Below are 13,564 nucleotides of genomic sequence, written 5' to 3'. Positions count from 1 at the left end.
ACCAGGGCCGCCCTCAGGTCGGCGGCGTGGCGCTGCCCAACGCGTTCGCCGGCCTGGACATCCAGTCCATCCAGCCGTCCCAGGGCATCGAGCTTACCTCCCCGCAGCAGACGCAAAACTTCCTGAGCAGCTTCCGTCTCCAGCCAGGCGCGCTACCCAACGCGCCCCTGGAGCGGATCTCACCACCGTCCGAGCAGCTCCTGTTCAAGGACAACCGGGACCTGTACGCCATCAACAACCTGGCCGACTCCAACGTGGACGTCAACAACCTGGAGCGCGGCGGCCGGTCCGAACAGCAGCAGCCCTTCAACAACTTCAACAAGGAGGCGTTCCCGGCGCAGCAAGGGCTGCAGCAGGGCCAGAACTACTTCCAAAGGAACCAGGAGCACTTCCAGCAGCAGCAACCACAACAACAGCCCCAACAACAGCATTTCCAACAGCAACGCTTCCAGCAGCAACCCTTCCAGCAGCAACAACAGCCGTTTCAGCAACAATCGTTTCAGCAGCAGCCCTTCCAGCAGCATGCTTTCCAACAGCGACAACAACAACAACAAAACTTCCGGCAGGACCGGCCGTTCAACCAGTCACCCCCGTTCTCGCAGGACCCTCTGCGGCGGCTCGTCCAGCGTCAGATCCAGACGTTCGGGCCGCAGTCCCGCAGCCGGTTCCTGCTGCCGCACAGGGCGTCCCAGTCAGCACAGTCTGCCCAGTCTGGCCAGTCCCAGGCCTGAGCGCGGACAGCATGGACCTGGCATTGCGTCGCCACTCACTCAGAGAAGACCTCCCTCCTTTCTCGGTTCCATCCCTGCAACCGCCTGCAACGTCACACATTGCCGCGCGGAATGACGACTCGATCGTGGCCCACTGTTAAAATTAAATTGGCGAATCCCGGAAAGTGCGTTCTGAGGCTCCGTCGGAAATTTTCCAAGGCCTCGTTTTTTTAAGGTTTATGTTCTATATCTGCTGGAAACTCATACAAAATACATAGAAGCGTTGGAGGTTTTGGAATTTTCCAAAAATCAGGGGCATTTTTTTCCCTCCAAGTTCACCGGGAATTCCCAAGATTATTTTTAACAGTGCAAGTACCCGGTCGCGCCCGACCCGGCTCGGCCCGTCTAGTCCTGCTGCCCAAAGGCTACTTGCCGCACTGTCAGGCACTGGGGCCCGAAACCCCCACCGCCCTCGGCGCCAATCGGAATGGCTCTGGCTTTGGTTCGCGACAAAGACACGCTTCCAAGACACAAAGTGACGCTTCCCCCGACAGACTCCCCGTGTATATTGCTGTACAAAAGCTGACGTTTAGGTTACTAGGATTATTTATTGTCTTTGTTTGATTGCCTTAATTAGTTTTGCGTTGCTTTGAGTGTCTACATAGAACTCGTCCCACCACAATTTGTGTAGTCAAACTTTTAAATGATTTGGATTTTTGTTTTAAATATTAAATATGTAAGATGAATATAGAAATGTTGTAACTAATATGTGATAAAATAGAGGTAATATTATACAAAGCATCGAGGAAAAGTCATCTTAAAGAAATCATTCATTGTTTCTTCTCGCTATCATATTGTCCATTTTAATGTCATTATTTTGTACAGAATCACCTCCTTACCCATTCCTGTTTCATTTTCTATGTTTCGCATCATCAAGTTACCATTCCTAAGTTACCAAAGTGTCATAAAAATGTTCATCTCTCCTTATTGCCATCCCGGTAATTTATGCCCACCTTCATCAACAGTGTTACCAATAAATTGTATTATAGCTGCTGTGGCTTTAATTTAAATACACAGTTTTACTAAGAAATTTCCTCTTGAATTAACGTTTTGCTTTCATACCCCCTCGTCCTCCTGCATGCCCTTGGCAACACATCCCACACTGCTATGCCCTGTTTTAATTCCAAGTTGAATTCCCTTTTCAGTCCAAGCTCAACTGCGAAGTCCTCAACGACGACCTGGCTTACGAAGTCCGTTGGGCCGTGGCTGGTGACTCCGTCGTCCTGCAGCTCGTCGCCAAACTAGGTGAGGAAAATCGGCATAAAACGCAGAAAACATTTTGTTGCTGTTTTTTTATTTTATTTTGTATCGTTGAAATTATGTTGGTGTTTGATTGCCCCAGACGACAATGAGTACATGTCCTTCGGCCTCTCCGGCGAGCCCAACAAGAGCGCGATGGTGGGCGGCGATGTGGTGGTGGCCTGGGTGGACAAGAACACCCTCAAGGGCACCGCCGTGGACTACTACCTGGACGCCAAGTCGCAGTGCTCTGGCGCTCGCGGCTCCTGCCCGGACACCCGCATCAAGGCAAGGGCATCACGCGAACCGAACCGGAACAACTAGAGTGACGATGGTCCAGTTACAATAACACTGCTTTCCTATCTGCAGGACAACTCCAACAGCATCCGCCTGCTGAACGCCGCCCTGGTGAACGGCTACTCCATCGTGACGTACCAGCGCCCCCTCGCCGCCAGGGACGCCCTGGACAAGGCCGTGCTCACCAACGGCTCGCAGCCCGTCATCTGGGCCGTGGGGCCGCTCAACCAGCGCGGGGAGGTGTCCTACCACTCGCTCGCCAACAGAAGTGCGTACGGTGTAGCTGCCGAGTCGTCGTGTCGAGGCTAGGGTGGGGTTACCGATCTGTTCCATCGTTCCAGATGACATCTTCCTGGAGTTCGGCCGCTCCCCACGGTGGAACTGCCCCCTGCCTGACGGCGGCCACGGCGCCGGGGAAGACCAGGACCGCGAGCCGGCCCGCCCCGCGCAGACCACCGCCGTGACCACCCGGCCTCCCGCGACGCCCGCGCCGCACCCCAAGAAGGACGCGTGGGAGATCCCGCCCATCCAGTGCCACGAGCCCGAGGACGGCGTGTTCTACGCGCAGATGGGCCCCACGGGGGGCAAGCACGGCTACCCGGCCATCACGGGCCACGTGGGCTGGGGCATCTCGTGGTACATCAACGGCCTGCTCATCCCGGAGATCAACGTGGTGCGCGGCAAGACGTACACCTTCGTCGTGGAGGGCGGTCTGGACGCCGAGACGCCCGCCCGCTACCACCCCTTCTACATCACCGACGACCCCGTCGGCGGCTTCGAGCACAAGACGGCCGAGGAGCGAGCCGTGAGTACCCTGGGGAAGTCCGTCAGTGTACCCACGCGTCGGCGAGACTTCGCTTAACTTTTGCATGCTCTTTCCCGTTCCGCAGAGCGTCCGCATCTTCGCCGGCGCGGTGCAGGACAAGCGCGGCCACATCGTGCCCACCGGCACGGGCCGCCTGTGCAACTGGACGCCCGACCCCAACCAGCCCCTAGCGGACGAGTTCAGCTCCTTCGGCGCGTACCAGCGCACCCTCACGCTCGTCTGCGACGAGGGCGAGCCCGGCGTGGTGCAGTGGACCCCGGACCACAACACCCCCAACACCGTCTACTACCAGGTTTGATATTCAAGTAGTTCAGAAGAAGTAGGAAAGAACCAATTCCGCATGTGGGAATCGAACCCACTACCCTCCCGCGTGCAGCGGTGGGTTGACCACTCTGCAGTTTGTATTGGTTTAGGAGGAAAGGCATTTTACGAAAGAATAGAGTATGTAAAGACAGACGGCAGGAGAATAAAAGTAAGAGAAAAGAAACTGTTGCAGGCCAATATAATCTTACTCTGTGTTTGTGTGCCGCAGTGCTTCACCCACCGCTACCTCGGCTGGAAGATCAACGTGCTGGACAGCTGCGACAAGGGGTCGCAGGGCGCGGCCAGCGAGCAGGTGTCGACGCAGGTGGCGGCGCCGCTGCAGGTGCAGCAGGACCAGGACCTGGACGGCAAGGCCAGCATCCAGGTGGAGACGCGCGTGCCGGCGGCCGGCAACCGCGTGTCGGCGGCCAGCTCCCCGTTCGGCCAGGACATCAAGGGCCTCGACGGCCTCATCAGCGACGAGGACCGCGTCGTGCTGCTCAAGGGCATCGAGAAGTTCGCCGCGGTGCACGACAAGGACCCCTTCCCTTTCGACAGCAACAAGCTCCTCGCACAGGTGCGTGCTGCGAGCGCCGCCGCCGCCGGCCAGCAGCAGGATGAGAGCGAGGAGGGCGTGGAGGAGGAGGAAGGCGCCGACGGCGAGGCCAAGTAGCGCCAGGGCGCCAGGGCCCGCCAAGGCGGCGCCGTTTTATGCATCGCGAAATAAAGAGTTACCGCATTAGTTACCCATGTGAGCGCGGCACGGCTGAGGCAGGCACTGGGGATGGGTATGAGTCAGTCCTGCCAGCCGCGCTTTTTTTCAGAGGAAAGGTTCGTGAAAGCAAAAATAATGAATAGTTACCCGACCCACTTTGTATTAAAGATAGATTAAGCTCAAAGCAATTTTCTGAACGCACGCCGTCCTGTGATTATAGCGACGGCGGGTTCAAGTTGCCGTGACGCCAAGCCACACCTTGCCGCTTGCCGCTCCTAGTGTTAAGAGAATCACTGTACCGACGAGAAAAGCAGAGATGTGTCCCTGAACTGTATTCTATATGCTCAAGCAAAAAAAAAATTCAAAATTTGGTAAAGCCCGAAAGATAGAGTTGGTGGACCAAAGTAAACTTGACTCCCCTATTGAATTGTTTGTGAATTTGAGAGGCACCTCCAAGAAAAAACGAATTGTCCTAGCCAAGCCATAACATCCACCGATGCTGCTTTGACTTGTGAGCCGACGGTAGCGACGCCGAAATTGCCAGTGAATTGTCGGGCCGGGGGCAGGCCGTTGACGCAGAGCGTAGCAGAGCGGGGCTGTTGAAGCAACATCAGTCGATGACATGACTTCTGCTGTGAGACGAGCACTGGCACGGGTTGTTGCAGGTGCAGACCCAGTCCGAGGCTGCTGAAGCCGTGACCCTGCCAGAGGCCCTGACAGAGGCCCAGCTCGAGGCCGGTGTAGAGTCCGAGGCTCAAGCCGAGGCCGGGGCCGGAACCAGTGCGTCAGCAGGCCTGGCCACGACCCTCTACGACCACCTCAGAGAGGAGACGGCCAAGCAGGAGCCCCAGCCCCAGGGGCAGGGGCAGGGACCGTCCTCCAACCCCGCGCCCTCGCCCACAGACCTGGCCGCGACGCTGGCTCAGCATCTGCCGCACCTGCAGCAGCAACAGCTGGCCGGGCTGTTGGGCAGCGGGCACTCGTTCCCGCTGGGCCTCGGCGGCCTCGGCGGCCTCGGCCCGAGCATGATGCACCTCAAGTACATACCGCACCCCTCACTGCGCATGCCCGCCCCCGGCGCCCCCGGCCACATGGCGTACGTCGCCCGCGGCCCGCCCGCTCGGCCCCTGCTGTACACCAAGCACGGCCTGGCGCCACACCCCGGCCTGGCCAAGGCCCCGCACGCGCCGCACGGCATGATGCCCCTGTCCATGATGCACCCGCACCGCCACACCCTCCCCAGCCACTTGATGCGCCGCCCCGTGCCCTTGATGCTCGCGCAGCAGCAGCGGCAGCCTCTGGGCCAAGCCGGTCTGCTCGTGACCTCGCCCTCGCAGCACAACTACGTCATCAAGAAGAAGCCGCTGTTCCGCGTGCCCGCGGGCGTGGGCGTGGGCGTGCCGGCCGGCGTTCCCGCGGCCGTTGCCGGCGGCGTGCCGCTGCTGTCGTCCAGCACCCTGCGGCCGCTGTACATCCCCACCGGGCTGCAGGGGCTGCAAGGGCTGCACACGTCCACGCTGCGCCCCGCCATGCAGTCCACGCTGTCACTCCAGCAGCAGCTCTACGCCACCACCAAGCTGCAGAAGCTAGCGGCGGCGCTGTCCTCCACCACGACCACCACGACCACCACCACGACCCCCGCCCCCATCCCCGCACCAGTACACCACGCTTACCAAGGCCACCAGGGCCCGCTCCGCCACCACGCTGTACAGTCCTACCCCGCCCCCGCCTACTACCGGCCGCCCTCCGCCAACCCCTACCCGCCCGTGTCCCCCGCCTTCGAGCTGGACTCGTCACCGGAGCAGACGCCGTCCGCGTCCCTGGGCCCGCTCGCCATCAACACGGGCTTCAACCCCGGCTCCGTGGTGGTGGAGGGCGGCTTCAAGCCCATCCTGCAGCGCCGCCAGGACGAGGCGCAGGACCGCATGGCCTTCGTGGAGGGCGGTGACGACGAGGACGACCTGATGGAGGGCTCGGTGGTGGAGATGGAGCGCCGCAGCTCGGACGTGGCCGTCGAGGACGAGGAGGACGAGGACGCGGAGCAGAAGCAGCGCCGCACCGAGACCTTCGAGCCCATGTTCATCCCGTCGCCGCCCGACCGCAACAGCTTCAAGCCGGGTGCGTCCACCACCGCGAAGAAGGCCGTGGAGCCGGGCAAGACACTGAAGCAGGCCAAGTTGACGAAGGGCAAGCAGCCACGGCGAGACAAGCCGGCCCAGCTCACACCCATCATCGTGCGGCCCAGGCCCGCCATCCTGCGCCGCCCGCTCTACCCCAACATGGTGGTGCCGCCCTTCAAGATCCAGGCGCAGGCCCGACGCGGCCACCAGCAGCTCGACCCGCTCGATTCCGAGGACGACGACGACGAGGAAGGCATTGAGGAGGCGCCAGCCGCTAGTAAGGGATCAGCCGCACCGAAGCAGCTGCAACAGCAGCAGCGTGACGAGGACCTAGAAGAGGACGACGAAGAGGCGGAGGACGAGACTATGATGGCAGCCGAGCGAATGGACACCTACTATCTGCCGCCGTCCGCGCCCCAGCAGGGCCTCCCGCACACCATCGTCACCTACGACGGCAAGGCCGTGGACGCCGCCATCGCGGCCACCATCCCGAACCCTCCGCCAGACACGCTGCGGTCCCCCAGCAGCGCGGACCTGGTGCGTGCGCCGCAGTTCGGCCCGTTCCTGGGCGAGGCCCCGCCGCCAGTACCCGCCGCCCCGTCCCCCCTGGAGCTGCCGCAGCTGCAGCAAGTGCAGCCGGCGCCGCTGGCCAACTACCCACCGCTGCCACTGAGCGCTCCCGGCGACGACGGCCAGGGCGACGGCCAGGGCGACGGCCCCCTGGTATTGCTGCAGGGCCAGGACGGCCAGGACCCCCTGCAGACGGACGCCAGCAGCCAGCACCACGCGCAGCACGCGCAGCAGAGCAAGCGAGAACGTCGGTCGCCGAAACCACATCACGAACCCGGTCATGAGGGCCACGACGACGACGACAAGGCGGGAGTGGCGCCGAGCGGGGCCGCCAGCACCAGGTCGAACATCGCCACCACCCTCAGCATTCTGTGTGCCATTCTAGTGTCGGCCCTGAGATAGGGATAGGCTACTCCACGGGGCCCCGCCCCGCGCGATGCACAGGGGGTGGTGGCGCCGCCTCGTCCTCAACGAGTCCGCCACGAGAGGGCGAGGCGGCCGGCCCGGCCCCTTGCACCGTCCGTGGCTCCCCGCAATCTGGACTTGTAAATATGTGTTGCTGAGAGAGAGAGCTAAGTCTTCACTGAAGAATTTCCCAATGTGTTTGTGTGCTCTGTGGGGTTGAGATTGTAAATTTGATACATCTTGTAAATTCTAATGGGTATCAATGCAATTTTTGTAGGAACCTCCCAAGATGATGTAATGATAAGCACACAGCACAACTGTCATCCAGCACATAAGTTATTTCTTATTTATGAAACCATGTCATTGTAAATTGAAATGAGGCAGCTAATGTGTCAGGAATTCACAAGAATTAGATTTCAATGTTTTTTTAAGGAAGTAAAACAGATGATTTCTCTGTCGCGCGGTGGTTCAAAGGTATAAATGTGATATAGATAGAAGTTCAAAAAATCATGAGGTGTTATGTAATCTCGAAAGTAACAGATGACCACCTCTTGGAGGTACATATCAAAAGAAAGATTTTCAGGGAGTTCTGTAAGCACCTGCGAGTGTGGACAAACTTCTAGTACTGTACGGCTTTTTGTAAAATATGGTTGGAAGCTTTGAGAATAAACTTCAGATGTAAAACAGACAGAGCCATGTAATATTTTCTTTAATCCAAAAACATGCTACAAATATTGTTCAGAAACAAACTGAAAGCAAACTAGAAAACAACAAATGAATAAGAAGAATCTGCTGTTACCATTATTTTATAGCTTCTCAACAAAGCAAGCTTTGATATGAACATTTAACAGTTGTTAGAAACCATTTTAACTCTTACAGTACAAAAAAGAAGAAATTAAGAGGAAATCAATGTATTGCAACACATTTTCTATGCAAGAGATCAAATTAACAATTGCACAATTCCTGTGGGCAAAACCAACAGCTTGACATAATCAGCATTTAACAATTAGAATCTAAGTGTAAGTCTTTTAGATTTACATGATACAGCACTTGGCAGCATTATGATAGAATCATATCACACAAGTTCAATGGACTAATAAAGTTAATCATCTATATACCTAAATACATATTTTTTTGTTTTGTTTTTTAATTATTTTTTTTAATAAAAGAGAAAAAACAAAATTGGTAAGAAAGTATATCACAAATAAATAGTGGATCATGATCAAGACACACCAAGCAACATTTATCTTCCGTTGAGTATGTGAAAACAAAATTAATATTCCCAAAATTTTCTAAGTCCTGATTTGCGAAAAAAAAAAAAAAATTACGACAAAGTATTATTTTTAAAATTACATAGGAATTGTAAAAATTAACACAGCAGTATATTTTTCTTTTAAACAGAAATACAGACTTGATGGAGTGATGCCAGTTAAAGGTTTGGCTGATGCCAAACAATTTTGCCCTTCAGACAACCAGACACTAATAAACAATGAGTTGGTGAAAATTTGCTACTAACCACATAGTCTTCATGGCACATTCTCTCTGAAACTTCATACAACCTAGAAAAAAAAAGAACACACAACACACATCTTAAATAGATAGAATTCAAAGAGAAGCTGATGTAAATAAAAAGAAAATGTATCTTACCTAACAGGTGGATCAGTAGGTAAGGAGGTACTTATCTCCTGACAATCCGGAGTAAAGGATAACAATCGGATACCATAGCTGAAAGGTGAGCACATCACACGGCCATCCGATGAGAAGCACAGTTCCTTTATAAACCCTTTTCCAACATTGGGTTCTTCAATGTAATGCGACAGTCTTGGCATGTTTTGATGAATTTTGTGATTCCTACAAAATATATCAAACAGGGCAATATTTATCATTTAACATAGTCTTTAACACCAAGAAAACAGCTAATACAAAATAAAACTACTACATACCTTGGTATTTTGAGCTGCTGACTTTGATATGAATAAGAATTGGGAGATACTCGAAGATGAATGTTTTGAGCTCCTCCTTGATGAGGTGCGATCATTACTAATGTCCTAGTAGCTAGAATGAAATAAGAAAGAAATAGATGAGCCTTAGATGCCTAACATGAAGAAGAGCTCCAAAAAGTTTTTTAAACATTTAGATCACTCCAATCCAATATCAAGTGAAGACATTTTTAAGTACCTGGAGTAGGATTGCGTAAAAAGTGTCCAAGTGCAATAGCAGCTGGAGCTTGGCCTTGTCTGGTTGATTGTCTTGCTCTTGCTATCCTGAGCAGGCGAGGTCTATCAGGTCGTGCTGAACTGGCACCTGCCTCAGAGGGGCTGTTACCTGGTGCTGTTGAATTGGTTGTGGTTGCCTGAAAACAAGGAAACATAAATAATAAATTCTAGGGCCCTGCCAAACTGGTCTTAACAGAGTAGAGTTTTGAAAGAAAGGGTAGGAACTCACAGGATTGCTGTTATTAGTGGCAGAACTGCTGCTGCTGCTAGTGCTGCTGCCAGGAGTAATGGCCTGTTTGAAAACAATAATTAGTTTTGTTGAATTAACTCCAAGAGCAAGAATTGACAGTGTACAATATTTCCAAAAGTACCCACTTGTGATTGTTGCCTAGGCTCATTCAAATCATGAAGGCGCCTCAAAAATCTAGAGATGAGATCTCTTCGATCACGACCAGAGTTGAGATTCCGAGATGGAACCTGTTGACGCCGCGCCCTCGCCTCTCGGATCACGACCAATGCTTCCCACACATCCGCTGAAGCAACATGCAGCTCCATGTTTTGAGACAGAGGAATGTTCCCTTGTCCTCCTCGTGCCTGCCGAGCAGCTCCTACTGCTGCAGCTGCGTTGGCTGTTTCATTGGGACCCGCATTGGGACCCGCATTGGCACCTGGGTTGGCACCGGCATTGGCGTCTTCAAGGGCATCTTCATTGATGTCTTCATTGGCACTTGCGTTGGCATCTTCGTCAGCATCTGCATTGGAACTGGAAGCCCCTGGACGAGGCTCAGCTTGAGCAGGGTCATGCAAGTCACTAGGAGGAGAACCCGGAGGAGCAGTCTGGATTCTTGATTGTGAGGAGCTTGGAGCTACTATTGCAGAAACTTCTTGGGGGGCACTTTGATCAGTTCTTCGTGAGGTACTCTGCACATCACTTGACGAGGAACTTGAGATGGAGGAGTTTGCAACATAGCTTTGTGAGGTGGATTGTGGAGAGTTATTTGATCTCTGTGAGGCTCTGCTTGGAGGAATTTGTAGGGGTCTTTCGGTTTGTTCACTAGACCTAGCACTTAATGAACTTCCACTGTCTGCCAAAGATGTAGGAGTGTCTCTGCTAGAAGATGAGCTAGGATGGGCTGCTGAGCTACCTTCCAAAGAAGATAATCTCCGTAGAGCTGTATAACAGAACCACAAATACTTAGGTACCAGGAAAACAATGTTGAAAACTAATGGATCATGGTTTGATGCTTACCATTATATCGTGAGCTATCACCATGATATGTTCTAGCTGAATGGCTGGTGCTTGGAGATGATCGAAGAGAAAACCTTGGTCTAGGTCTACTGCCTGACAATCGACTTGTTCCGGAGGGCCTGTTTGATTCTTGGGCATCCACAACTCTCACATTTGAAGCTGGCTCTCCAGAAGAGTCATCATCACTCATTTGGACTTGACCGTCGACAGTGATCCTCAGTCTTCTGATGTTTCCCCCACGTCTATGAACAGGGTTTGAATTCACTTCATCTCCTTGTCCTCCAGTTCGATTAGCCGGGCGTCTACTTGGAAGTGAAGAGGAAACATTATTTATCGGGGAAGAAGATGACTCCCGGAAAAGTGGTGAAGTATCACTCAAAAGACGGGTTGTGGTACTGCTAAATCGAGTTATTTCCAAAAGAGCATGGAATCTGTAGAATTCCAACATAAACTGATAAAGCCATTTCTATTAGTAACTGGACAAGAGGGGGACATGATTGATGAAACCTACCTTCCAACTGGTGCTCTGGGACTTGCATTCTGTGCGGCACGAGCTCTTCTTGGATTGACAGATTCAGAATCAGTGCTAGATGAGCTATCTGTGCCGTCCACTTCAGGAGGAGGAATGTTCCGGAGGTTTGGTCGAGAACTACCCCTGGATACTGGTGGTCTGCGTCCAGGAGGCCAACTAAAACAATAAGCAGATTTTATGAGAAAAAAGCTTGAATTGTCTTCAACTGAAAACTAAATAGAAGGTATTTATTAGGTGGAAGGGAGTACTTACTCAGAGTCGGAATCAGCATCACTGTCACTTTCACTATTATAATTTGGGTTAGGAAATCCGCGGAAGCCGCGGGGATTATTGCTAGTGTCAAATTCATCAAACACAACATCGTCACTATCATCCCTCATATACCCTGGCAATTCCTCATTGTCAGTCATGCTATCATAATCATCTCTGTCTTGAATGTCATGAACACAAGTCCACTGTAAAAAACAAACAAACAAAGAACAAAGAAAGTAGCACATTGATTAATATATAGTGCAGTAGCTAATTGATTGAAAATGCAAAATGTTCTTTACAGACCTCAGACAATTCTTCATGGCTAATGTTACGGCTCAGAGCACACCATCCTTGAGGATGAATTTGAAGAGAGGATACAACCTCTGGATCATTATGAGTTGGAAAATCTGTAACAAATTCTATCCTATTCCGTTTCCTTTTCTTGGAGAACAGTGATGTAAATACAGATGCAGCCGGAATCGTAGTCTGACTCTGTTGCATCAACCTATACATGTTCGGCTGCAACAAAAATAACAATTCTGTAAGTGACAGGACCATGAAATGATGATTACAAATTTGAAACAAATAGTGACTTCTGCAAACCTTAAAACCATTCAAATCTTGTGCTAGAGTATGTAGATTAAGATCATGAATTATCATAAGATAACCTCCTGTGGTACAAATTATCATCTTAGTTGCATCTGGTGTAAGCCTAGTTCTCATCAACCCATTGGTGTGGAAAACTCGCTCATAGTTAAATCCATTTTCAGTATAGCTGCAACAAGCATCAAACAAATATTAGTATCAGTAGTGACTGGATAACAGAATCAGCAAACAATCCAATACGAACCTGTTAATGTCCCAAGTATAAATGCTTCCATCAAAGCCAGATGTTACAAGCAAACCATCATTCTGGGAATACTCAATATTCTTCACCCAATTTGAATGTCCATGTAATGTTCGTATACTTGATTTGAGATTACGTGCATCCCATAAGGCAACTGTGCTATCGTCACTGCATGTGACAAAAGTTCTAGAATCCAGGAATCTATAAACCGAAAGGGATTACTTGTTAAATATAACTCACAACAAAGAGCCCACAAGAATTACTGTTCAAACTTGCTCACCTAACACAATTAACACAATCCCTGTGGGCATTTTCCACAGCATGCACCTGTTTTTGAGAAAGCGCATCAAACATTAAGAAACTGCGCTTTTCACAGGCGGCAACTAATAACGATCTGAAAGAAAAAAAAGGTACCATAAACATTTTGGCAAGGTTCAATCAATAAGGACATCAAAATAGATTCCCTACACAGTACAGTAAATAAATCAATGATAAAGTCATAAAATGTCATAAAAGACATGAAGTACAAAGTCACAAAAGAGAGAAAGTGGACATGCAGTGAAGTAAGATGACAATCTGCATGAGATCATTTTCAGAGTATGTATGAACATATAAATCTTACCCATCAGGGGAAAATTCAAGATTGAAAACACCTCCATGATGAACACCCCGAATAGAGCCTCCTTGTTCCCAGCAGGTATGAGGAACCATTGACGAGTACAAACACTTAGAAAATTTGTTTCCATAACCTAGAGGGAGTCTCTGTCCTGTTTCTCGCATTTGTAACCAATTTAAATGCCAAGTCCGATCAACACCTTTCAATGCACTCATTTTCGTATCCATTATGCCCTGTTCGATTTTCAGAAGCTAATCAAAATCCACGTTCTGCACTAAGCTTTGGAAATTTCCGTTCTACTGACGAAATTCATTGACGAAAATACACAAATATGACATGGACGCTTGGTTGTGGGCTCGCAGCTCAGCTGAGCAAGAGCAGGAGCAGATGGGCGCAACTGTCTGCCTCTGTCTTTTCTAGTGGCTGGCGTGATCACGTTGCGTGTGAACAGGAAGAAGATTCCTTCTTTCAAACAATGGCCAAGAGTGTCATTGGCGGACGGACTACAGCTGAGAGGTTGAAATTACATTCTTGGCACAAATATGTTCTCTAGGAAATTTGATGGGGCGTTTGGTAGAACTGCTGGTGTGTTTTGTTTTCGTTAACA

General features: G+C 51.4%; 2 protein-coding genes across 5 annotated transcripts in view; one reads left to right on the top strand and one right to left on the bottom strand.

Moving 5' to 3' along the window:
* LOC117640132 (protein Skeletor, isoforms D/E-like) overlaps positions 1-7,933 on the top strand; it is a 25,178-nt gene extending 17,245 nt beyond the window's left edge. Inside the window, exons 7-13 of the mRNA XM_034376397.1 lie at positions 1,916-2,015; positions 2,113-2,297; positions 2,379-2,574; positions 2,648-3,111; positions 3,197-3,424; positions 3,665-4,012; positions 4,816-7,933. Of these exons, the coding sequence (XP_034232288.1) occupies positions 1,916-2,015; positions 2,113-2,297; positions 2,379-2,574; positions 2,648-3,111; positions 3,197-3,424; positions 3,665-4,012; positions 4,816-7,242 (3,948 nt within the window). The 3' untranslated portion in view covers positions 7,243-7,933. The remainder of the gene's footprint in view (positions 1-1,915; positions 2,016-2,112; positions 2,298-2,378; positions 2,575-2,647; positions 3,112-3,196; positions 3,425-3,664; positions 4,013-4,815) is intronic.
* Positions 7,925-13,564, bottom strand: LOC117640014 (DDB1- and CUL4-associated factor 10 homolog). Of its 4 annotated transcripts, none has more exons than XM_034376191.1 (14): positions 12,964-13,564; positions 12,622-12,735; positions 12,345-12,542; positions 12,098-12,269; positions 11,798-12,013; positions 11,495-11,697; positions 11,222-11,398; positions 10,711-11,141; positions 9,837-10,633; positions 9,691-9,753; positions 9,424-9,598; positions 9,189-9,300; positions 8,893-9,096; positions 7,925-8,804 (listed from the first exon to the last, which is right to left on the bottom strand). In XM_034376191.1, the coding sequence occupies exons 1-14, from the start codon at positions 13,182-13,184 to the stop codon at positions 8,675-8,677; spliced, it is 3,213 nt and encodes a 1,070-aa protein (XP_034232082.1). In that variant the 5' UTR covers positions 13,185-13,564; the 3' UTR covers positions 7,925-8,674. The 4 variants fall into 4 exon arrangements, with proteins under 4 accessions (XP_034232082.1, XP_034232091.1, XP_034232099.1 ...); XM_034376200.1 differs by having other exon boundaries at positions 10,711-11,015; XM_034376208.1 differs by having other exon boundaries at positions 10,711-11,012.

Source organism: Thrips palmi, unplaced genomic scaffold, assembly GCF_012932325.1.
Source record: "Thrips palmi isolate BJ-2018 unplaced genomic scaffold, TpBJ-2018v1 HiC_scaffold_1, whole genome shotgun sequence".
Lineage (NCBI taxonomy): Eukaryota > Metazoa > Arthropoda > Insecta > Thysanoptera > Thripidae > Thrips > Thrips palmi.
This window is presented reverse-complemented; position numbering and strand designations above follow the sequence as displayed.

Bases quoted from the DNA above. Each gene is read 5' to 3' on its own strand.
- LOC117640014 (XM_034376191.1), bottom strand. From the start codon at position 13,184: ATGGATACGAAAATGAGTGCATTGAAAGGTGTTGATCGGACTTGGCAT. The intron at 12,736-12,963 runs GTAAGATTTATA...TTTTTCTTTCAG, and splicing joins CTTGAATTTTCCCCTGATGG to ATCGTTATTAGTTGCCGCCT. The intron at 11,698-11,797 runs GTCTGTAAAGAA...TGTTTTTTACAG, and splicing joins GCCATGAAGAATTGTCTGAG to TGGACTTGTGTTCATGACAT.